The 9,727-nt window shown below is 59.4% G+C and overlaps 1 protein-coding gene across 1 annotated transcript; it reads left to right on the top strand.

The window, feature by feature from the left end:
- The first annotated feature begins 224 nt into the window (after window positions 1-224).
- On the top strand, window positions 225-8,759 carry DLL1 (delta like canonical Notch ligand 1). Its single transcript, XM_027552115.1, has 11 exons — window positions 225-436; window positions 623-919; window positions 1,585-1,645; window positions 1,875-2,132; window positions 3,828-3,888; window positions 4,668-4,798; window positions 4,890-5,059; window positions 5,206-5,422; window positions 6,507-7,302; window positions 7,917-8,034; window positions 8,127-8,759. Exons 1-11 carry the CDS (start codon window positions 383-385, stop codon window positions 8,130-8,132), a joined length of 2,169 nt encoding a protein of 722 aa, XP_027407916.1. The 5' UTR covers window positions 225-382; the 3' UTR covers window positions 8,133-8,759.
- The last annotated feature ends 968 nt before the right edge of the window (window positions 8,760-9,727 follow it).

Below are 9,727 nucleotides of genomic sequence, written 5' to 3'. Positions count from 1 at the left end.
CTTTTTTTTTTTCCCTGCCAACAAGCTTGAGACAAAACCAGGAAGCAGACGACCCCTACCTACTTGGGCTTTGGAAGAAAGAGGGGAAAACCGAAAGTTGCCGCGCCAGGAGCTGCTTTCCGGAGACCCTCCCCCCCTTTTCTCTCGCGCATCCCCGGGGTCGCTGTCGCCTCCGCAAGGCGGACCTAAGGAACCTCGGCCTCCGAAAGAGCCGGAGCCGGACCCTTCAGGAGAGAAGTCCGGATTATCTCGGCCCGAGGCAGAGCGGCAGTGCTTTCCTGCCCGAGCTCCCGGGGACACCTTCCTCCTCCAGCGTCCCCTGACGACTTCGGAAGACAAGGCGGGGGGACGCGAGGAAAGCCAGCGCCGCGGGCGGTGCACCATGGGCGGGCGGTGCGCCCTGACCCTCGCCGTACTCTCGGCCCTGCTGTGCCAGGTAAGGTGCCACGCGGGGCCCCCGGGGCCGCGCCGTCGAGTAAGCTGTCAGCCGGGCGCCCCGGCGGCCTGTGGCGTCGGGGGGCGGACCCCGGGGAGCTGGCCGCGCGGGGGGCAGTGCCCAGGGCAGGATGCGGCCGGGCGGGCTCCCCGCGCCAGGCGCCCCACACCCTCGGCTCGCCCGCAGGTCTGGAGCTCCGGGGTGTTCGAGCTGAAGCTGCAGGAGTTCGTCAACAAGAAGGGGCTGCTGGGGAACCGCAACTGCTGCCGCGGGGGCGCGGGGCCGCCGCCGTGCGCCTGCAGGACCTTCTTCCGCGTGTGCCTCAAGCACTACCAGGCCAGCGTGTCCCCCGAGCCGCCCTGCACCTACGGCAGCGCCGTCACCCCGGTGCTGGGCATCGACTCCTTCAGCCTCCCGGACGGCGCGGGCGCGGACCCCGCCTTCAGCAACCCCATCCGCTTCCCCTTTGGCTTCACCTGGCCGGTGAGCGCCGCACCTGCGGGTGCGGGGCGGGCGGGAAGGGCCGGGAGGCCCCGGCGTGGCGGGGGCGCAGGGCGGGGGGCGCGGGGGGACCCGGGCCGGTGGGCGCCACGCTCTGCGGGGCCCTGGGGCGCAGCCTCCACGCCCGGGTGACTTACAGCCGGTGGCAGCGGCGAGGGGGTGGTGCGCGGGGTGACAGCCAGGGTAGAGTGAGGCGGAGAGGCCGAGGACCCGGGACATTTCCGTGTCCGGTCTGCGCGCAGAGCCGCGGAGCTGAAAGGACCCCTTCACGTGGGAGAGTCCCAGTTCCGCAGCTCCTGGACCGGTCGGTTGTCAGTCGCCCTCGCAGCCTGGCAGCCCCCAGCGCCTCTCCCTGGCTTCTTCCCCAGAAGACTGCACACAAGCCCCTCCAGCCCCGCCTGCTCCGCGGTCTTCTTTTTTTCTTTCAAACGCGATATCCTGTATTAACAGACTGAAAAAACGTATCAGGAAACCACTCTTGAAAGTTGTTCCATATGCTTAAGGAAAGTGAAATCAGGCAAGAGAGGTACACAGACCCTCCCCAGGACACGCTGCGCACGGATCTGCAGCCACTGGGTTGCCCGAAATCCTTTGATTCTTTTGTAAACAGTTCTGGTTTGTCTTCTGTCTTTCCGTTTTTCCTCCAGGGAACCTTCTCTCTGATCATTGAAGCTCTCCACACAGATTCTCCTGATGACCTTGCAACAGGTAAAAACAATCCCCCCAAACTCCTAAACTACGTGAACTGCTTCCCTAGTCAGTATGTACTTGACTTCAAACCTTCCTGGAAACAAGTGTCTACACCTTTCATTCTGTCGTTCCTCTGGGAGGTCCAGGAGAAGGGTTAAGCTTCCCTGCCTGGCATCCTTTCCTTCTCCCCAGTTCCCCAAGCCTCGGGGTTCTCGGCCAGAACCAACTGGGCGTCCTCTTTCTGCAGAGAACCCAGAAAGACTTATCAGCCGCCTGGCCACACAGAGGCACCTGGCGGTTGGGGAGGAGTGGTCCCAGGACCTGCACAGCAGCGGCCGCACAGACCTCAAGTACTCCTACCGCTTTGTGTGTGATGAGCACTACTTCGGGGAAGGCTGCTCCGTCTTCTGCCGCCCCCGAGATGACGCCTTTGGACACTTCACCTGCGGGGAGAGAGGGGAGAAAGTCTGCAACCCCGGCTGGAAGGGCCAGTACTGCACAGAACGTGAGTCCGGGGCAGGGAGGCCACCGCCCTCAGCTTGCTCCCCCAGGCCTGCACTCCTGAGCAGGGGGGCATATTCTCTGGGCTGCTGGGATCCTGCGATTTTAGCCCCAGGGAGACGTTCTGGGAGGTGGAAACTGGGCCAGGGAGCCAGAGAGATTAGCTGATACTTCACAGTCAGCCAGAGGCGGGTTGGGGTCGACTCAGACGTTGTAACTTCCGCAATGGGAAGCTGCCTTTCTTAATCAGGGAGGATTTTGGACACAGGGCCAGGGGTCAGGAAGTAAGCCAAAGGGAAGGGAGGGAGGAAGGAAGGGAGGAACAGAGAGGAGGCTGTGTGCAGGGCATGCTTTTACCAAAGGAGTTCTCTTTGCGAGACAGCGTCTCATTGAAGAGTGCTTCATTCTCTCCGGAGTTAGTGTGCTCGGCCTCTCTGCAGAGCCAGTGTATTTAAAAACATCCCACTGTTTGTGACAGTTTCACTTGAGGAGGACGTGAGTCTGCCAGCTCTGCCTGGGGAGGGGCCCACTTGCCCTGTTGTGGGGTGCTCACAGAGCACTGCCCGGGAAGGAAATGCCTTCACACGAGTGACTCCGGCCCTGCCTGCCCACAGCTCTGTATCCTCACAGGTGCAGGCTGTGGGAGGGCTGCGGGACTCCTGGGCCTAGTTCAGCTGGACCCCAGGTGCCTCACTGCCCCCCCACTCCAGGTCTCCCCAGAGCCGGGAGGGGAGACCCCCAGAAACCCCAGGGCGTCTTCCTCCTGCCCAGAGTCCTGTAGGGTAGAACCTCTCCCTGGGAGGTGCACTTTCTCAGTTCTGATTTGGTCCGGCCTCCAGCGTCATGGTTGCTCAGCCCGCTCAGCTTTCGGCTCCTTTGAGCTCGCCTTGGCCCGAGCTGGCTCTGTTGTCCTGAAAACTTGTGGGGCGGCTCGTTAATGAGTCTCCACGCCAGGAGAAGGAAACCAGCCCGGAGCCTCAGCCTCCAGGCTCCCCCCTCTCCGGGACCTCAGGCTTGCCTGCTGCCTCCCTCCTGGCTACCCGCCCTCTCCTTCGCCGTGGGGTAGCCATAAACTTAAACTTTTTTCTTCTTATTCAAACACTGGAGTCTCTCCCTGCCCCCAGCTCGCGCGTGCCATCGATTAGATCTCTCCGGGGATAGGCGGCTGGGACGCACGCCTGCTCCCATTGGCGGAAAGGGTGCACGTGCGTGTGTGTGTGTGTGTGTGTGTGTGTGTGTGTGTGTGTGTACATGCTAGGGGTGTGTGTGAGGGGTGGGGGCATGGGGTGTGAGGGGGAGGCTGGTATTGTTGCACTGGGGCAGCTGCTGGGAGAGAACAGACAATAGAGCAGCTGTCTTGCCCTGGTACTCTGCATACCAGCTGTCCACCCTTATCTACACACACACTTTCTGGGTATTAAGAGGTGGAGCTTTGTGCATAGAATTGGGAAGTGGGGGAGGAGGAGGGGGAAGGACTTCTGACCCTCTCTTAGAAGAAAAGGGGCCTGTGGGGGTGGGGGCTTCCGAGCTCTTTTGTCCTTGAGCTGCTGTGTTAAGAAGAATGCTCCTCTCGCTGAGTAAAGTCCAACAAGTCCGATGCCAGGGCCGGCGGGCTCGCTGGCTCGCTGGGCACAGCTCGTAGCCCCCTCATGCTGGAAGCACTCTGGCGGGCTTGACCCTGTGGCTTTTCCTCTTGCAGCCATCTGTTTGCCAGGGTGCGATGAGCAGCACGGATTTTGTGACAAGCCAGGGGAATGCAAGTAAGTTTGCAAAAGTTGCATTTTTCTTTCTTTTTCTTGTTGTCCTTTTACACCTAGTGTATTAGCAAAGTGTCTCTAGATGATCCTTTGAAAAACTCAGGTAAGACTAGCTGTTGGCGGTGTGGGGGAGCTGTTTTTCTGGTGTTTCTACTTAATACATACCTGGACAGTTTTTGGATCAAGGTAGTCATTCACCTATGGAGAAGGCAATGGCACCCCACTCCAGTACTCTTGCCTGGAAAATCCCATGGACGGAGGAGCCTGGTAGGCTGCAGTCCATGGGGTCGCTAAGAGTCGGACACGACTGAGCGACTTCACTTTCACTTTTCACTCGCATGCATTGGAGAAGGAAATGGCAACCCACTCCAGTGTTCTTGTCTGGAGAATCCCAGGGACGGGGGAGCCTGGTGGGCTGCTGTCTATGGGGTTGCACAGAGTCGGACACGACTGAAGCAACTTAGCAGCAGCAGCAGCAGTCATTCACCTAAGCTACTCAGTGGCTGTGGAACTTACAGATGAGATTTTAAAAGAATTGGCAGAGAAAAGGAGAGTGTTTAGTAGGTTAGAATCACCTAGACATGCTGCCCTGGTTGACCCTCATGCCCAGAGCCAGACCCTTTGAGGCAGGATTTAGCTGTCCTTGGGGTTTAGAGATCCCGAGGGCCGCCAAGCCTCGCGAGGGCCAGCAGCGCTGATGCTGTTGGAGGTGACGTCTTGTGCTTGGGAAAGGGGTTGTGTGAACCCAGCAGCAGTGTCCACTGACCTTCCTCTCTCCTAAGGTGCAGAGTGGGCTGGCAGGGCCGGTACTGCGACCAGTGCATTCGGTACCCAGGCTGTCTCCACGGCACCTGCCGGCAGCCCTGGCAATGCAACTGCCAGGAGGGCTGGGGGGGCCTTTTCTGCAACCAGGGTAAGCTTCCGCCCCCGCGGCCTCCCTGGGCTCGGTCACAGGCGAGGACGTCTCCCGCATCTCTCCTCCTCTCCTGTCTCCACCCTCGCAGACCTCAACTACTGCACGCACCATAAGCCCTGCAGGAACGGGGCCACCTGCACCAACACGGGCCAAGGGAGCTACACATGCTCGTGCCGGCCTGGGTACACGGGGGCCAACTGTGAGACGGAGGTGGACGAGTGCAGCGCGGGGCCTTGCAGGAACGGAGGGAGCTGCACGGTGAGTCCAGCTGCCGCAGGCTCTCCCGCCGGGGCCGGGAGCCCTGGTCTGAGGCAGACTGTGTGAGCTGGGAGCCTGGTCTGAGGCAGACTGTGTGGGTCACGGGAGCGACTAGGAAAGCTTTCTTCGTCTTCTCCGTTACTCAGGACCTTGAGAACAGCTACTCCTGCACCTGCCCACCCGGCTTCTACGGCAGGATCTGCGAGCTGAGTGCCATGGTGTGTGCCGACGGCCCCTGCTTCAACGGGGGCCGGTGCTCCGACAACCCCGAGGGCGGGTACACCTGCCGCTGCCCTGGGGGCTTCTCCGGCTTTAACTGTGAGAAGAAGATGGATTCCTGCAGCTCCTCGCCTTGTTCCAATGGTAAGAGGGCCACCGGAGCCACCTGAGACTCTGTCCGGGTCCACATTAATGAGAAGTGTGTGGCTTGAGTTTCAAGCTGAGTTCATCACTGTGAGCTGCCTTGAGTCTCAGAAGCCCTTTTGTCTGAACAATGAGAAACTGCACAGAAGTCTTATCCTTGAGTCTGGAAACACCCAGGGAGCTAGAAAGGCAGGCAGGAGTGTTCCTTCCCTGCAGGACCAGCTCAGGCAGAGATGCAGTGACTCGCTTGCGGTCCTGCAGCTCCTCAGGTGCTCGAGACCCCAGTGTCTGTGGGTCCGCCCTCACAACAGCCCAGCCACTGCATGTTTGGGGGCCAGCCCAACTCCGCTCAGTCTCCAATCAGAGCTGGCTGGTGAGGCTGCGTGGTCTCCACGAGTGGGCGGGATGCCCCACGGAAACTCACGGGCGGGGAAGCTGGGCCCAGACAGTCCAGACCATCTTGGGCACTTCTGCACTGGATGTGACTGTGGACAAGAGAGGAATCACCTTGCTTTGCTCTCCGTGTGCTCCACAGGCAGTCCTGGGGTCAAGCTCTCTCTCCGGTTTGTTTCCAGCCATTGAACCAATAGGGCATTGAATGCTTCATCTTTAGAGAGGAAAAACAGGGAGGGTTAGCAGACTTGGCTCTGGAAGGACAAAGACCCATCCCTAGCCCTCTCCCTGCCTTTCTTCTTTTCTCTTTCTTTCTGTTTCGATTCTTGCTCTTCACTAACTGAAACCACGCCAAGGGCACCATCCCCTTTAAGCCTTGGTTTCCTCGTCCGTGAACTGGGTCTTCTGCTGGCTTGCTGTGAGGATGAATTCAGTAGTGCAGGCGAAGCTCTTTGCTCGGTGCATGTCAGGAGGTGTCAGCCTGTATTTTTTATGTAATTTGCGGGTTTTGACCAGAACCCCGCCCCCTGCCCACCCCTGCCGTGGGCTGGCATGAGCCGCGTGCTGCCTTAGTGCTGGCCTCTGTCTGGTCCGCCCTGTGTCTCTGCTCTGGTGTGCGGCCTGGTGGCAGGGGCAGCAGGTGCTCCAGGATGTCCCCGGGTGACGAGCTGCCGCCCTGTCTGTGCCCCAGGTGCTCAATGCGTGGACCTCGGCGACGCTTACGCCTGCCGCTGCCAGGCCGGCTTCTCTGGGAGGCACTGTGACAACAACGTGGACGACTGTGCCTCCTCCCCATGTGCCCACGGGGGCACCTGCCGGGACGGCGTGAACGAGTACTCCTGCACCTGCCCCCCCGGGTACACGGGCAGGAACTGCAGTGCCCCCGTCAGCAGGTGCGAGCACGCGCCCTGCCACAACGGGGCCACCTGCCATGAGCGGGCCTTCCGCTACCTGTGTGAGTGTGCCCGGGGCTACGGGGGCCCCAACTGCCAGTTCCTGCTCCCCGAGCCGCCCCCGGGCCCCGTGGTGGTGGACCTCACAGAGAAGTACGTGGAGGGCCAGGCCGGCCCGTTCCCCTGGGTGGCCGTCGGGGCGGGCGTGCTGCTGGTCCTCACGCTGCTGCTGGGCTGCGCCGCCACGGTGGTCTGCGTGCGGCTGAGACTGCAGAAGCGCCGGCCCCCTGCAGACCCCTGCCGGGGAGAGACAGAGACCATGAACAACCTGGCCAACCGCCAGCGGGAGAAGGACATCTCTGTCAGCGTCATCGGGGCCACGCAGATCAAGAACACCAACAAGAAGGCAGACTTCCACGTGGAGCCCGGCGCGGAGAAAAACGGCCTCGCGGCCCGAGACTCTGCCGTGGGCTGCAACCTGCTGCAGGGCCTTAAGGGCGCCGCAGCCACGGCGGGGCCCCACAGCGTGCGCGATGCCAAGGGCCAGCCCCAAGGCTCTGCAGGGGAGGAGAAGGGCACCCCGACACTCAGAGGGTGAGTGCTTCGGCCTGGAGGGGGCACGTGGGGAGGCCAGCTTGTCAGGGGCCCTGCTGGAGAGGGCGCCCTATCACCCGAGGGGTGTGCAGGACAGGCTGGGCAGGGGGGCCAGCTCAAGAGGGCTCCCCAACACCCGAGGGGTGTGCAGGACAGACTGGGCAGGGGGGCCAGCTCAAGAGGGCTCCCCAACACCCGAGGGATGGGCAGGACATGCTGGGCAGGGGGGCCAGCTCGAGAGGGCGCCCCGACACCCGAGCGATGGGCAGGACAGGCTGGGCAGGGGGGCCATCCCGGGGAGGATGCCCTGACACCCAAGGGATGGGCAGGACAGGCTGGGCAGGGGTGCCAGCTCAAGAGGGCACCCCAACACCTGAGGGATGGGCAGGACAGGCTGGACAGGGGGGGCCATCCCAGGGAGGACACCCTGACACCCGAGGGATGGGCAGGACAGGCTGGGCAGGGGGGCCATCCCGGGGAGGACGCCCGACACCCGAGGGATGGGCAGGACAGGCTGGGCAGGGGGGCCAGCTGGGTGTTCCTCCAAGCTCTGGTCATTCTCCTGTTCAAAAATGTTTTCATGTGTTGACTGTGGCTCTTTTATTTCCCTCTAGTGGAGAAGCGTCTGAAAGAAAAAGGCCAGACTCTGTGTACTCTGCTTCAAAAGACACAAAGTACCAGTCTGTGTACGTCATATCCGAGGAGCAGGACGAGTGTGTCATCGCCACTGAGGTCAGAGCGGGCTTTCGGGGCCCACCTGCGGCCAGGGAGCCAGAACTGGGCCTCCGGCCGCGATAACCTCCCCTGTCTCCTGGGCCCTCTAGGTGTGACATGGAGGTGACGGGGCAAGTTCCGTTTCTGCAGAACAAGGAACTTCCGAGGTGTCGCCCCGACGATGCTGCTGGGAGGAGCGGACGTGCTCCTGACTGCTGCTGGAAGCCAGGTCCTCTTCCTGCCGGGGGCGGCGGGCGCTCCCGCGGCCGCTGCTCTGCCTCTAGGACGTTTCCATTGCACTATGGACAGTTGCTTTTAAAAAATATATATTTAAACGAATGGACTCGATCACTAGGTAAGAAGCACGCGCTGCCTGAAGTGTGTATTCTGGATTCTTATGAGCCAGTCCTCTCTTGAATTAGAATCACAAACACTGCCTTTATTGTCCTTTTTGATACAAAAATGTGTTTTTCTAGGTGGAAAAAATGTGCGTTATTTTTTGGACTTGTAAAAATATTTTTCATGATATCTGTAAAGCTTGAGTATTTTGTGATGTTCATTTTTTATAATTTAAATTTTTGGTAAATATGTACAAAGGCACTTCGGGTCAATGTGACTATATTTTTTTGTATATAAATGTATTTATGGAATATTGTGCAAATGTTATTTGAGTTTTTTACTGTTTTGTTAATGAAGAAATTCCTTTTTAAAATATTTTTCCAAAATAAATATTATGAACAACATCCAGAGGTGTGTTTACTCACCCCTCCTCCAAGCAGACTTGCGACGCCCACACTCATGTAAGACCCTGAGGACAGACGCGGCCTCTGCTCCGTGCGCAGTTTCATTGGATTGATGAAGAGCAACTTCCCTCGCTCCTCTGCCCCTCAAAGAGCCCTCCAGGATTTGCCATTAGGATGAAGAAGGGGCAGGTGCCTTGCTGTGGACTGTCTTGCTCCTGGCAGCCCCTGGACTCCAGGGCAACATGGGGCCCGAGCCTCTGCGCCTCCTGTCTGGTCAGAGCCGAGAGCCTTGGAGCTGGTCACCTTCCTCTGAGCCTTACTTTCATCAGGACTGGAACAAGCCTCATTTTGGATTAAATACCCGTGAAGCACTTCAGTGTTGCCATGGCAAAAGCTCTTGGTCCTAGAATACTACTTACCCATCCATTTGATTGTGGGTTTATTTGTAGCAAATTCAGCCACAGGACAAACAACAGCAAGGACAGAAACCCTGTCTTCCTGACTGGTCGGTCGCTACCTGCCAGGTGCCTGCTCCTCCTGAATTGTCTCATGGATCCCCCAGGAGCTCTGTTGGCTTGCTTGTATGGCCGAGGAGACGGAGGCCTGGGTGTGGACTTACTCTGGGCTGGTCAGGGGCAAAGTCAGTTCAGATCTGGGCATCTGGCTCCACACCTGAGTGCCATCATTGTTTGTCACAAACGCAGCTTCTTGTTGAGAATGAGATGGGAGTTAACAGACCCCCACCGCTGGAGCAGTTCGGTGGTTCTGAAGGATCTGTGTAGATGGTCAGCTCTCTAAGACAAGTTAGTGTTGGGGAGGAGTGGTTTATTTCTGGGGTCAGAGGGAACAGTCAGAGGGAAGAGGTTGCCTTTGCCCAGTGACCATGATGGATTTATTTCTGGACTCTTCCTGCGGAGGATGGTCAGTCTTCAAGCCCACCCTTGTATGCATAGAGGATGGAGACCAGG

This window comes from Bos indicus x Bos taurus, chromosome 9 (genome assembly GCF_003369695.1).
Source record: "Bos indicus x Bos taurus breed Angus x Brahman F1 hybrid chromosome 9, Bos_hybrid_MaternalHap_v2.0, whole genome shotgun sequence".
Taxonomy (NCBI): Eukaryota; Metazoa; Chordata; class Mammalia; order Artiodactyla; family Bovidae; genus Bos; species Bos indicus x Bos taurus.
Note: the sequence above shows the minus strand (reverse complement) of the source record. Positions and strands in the feature narration are given on the sequence as shown.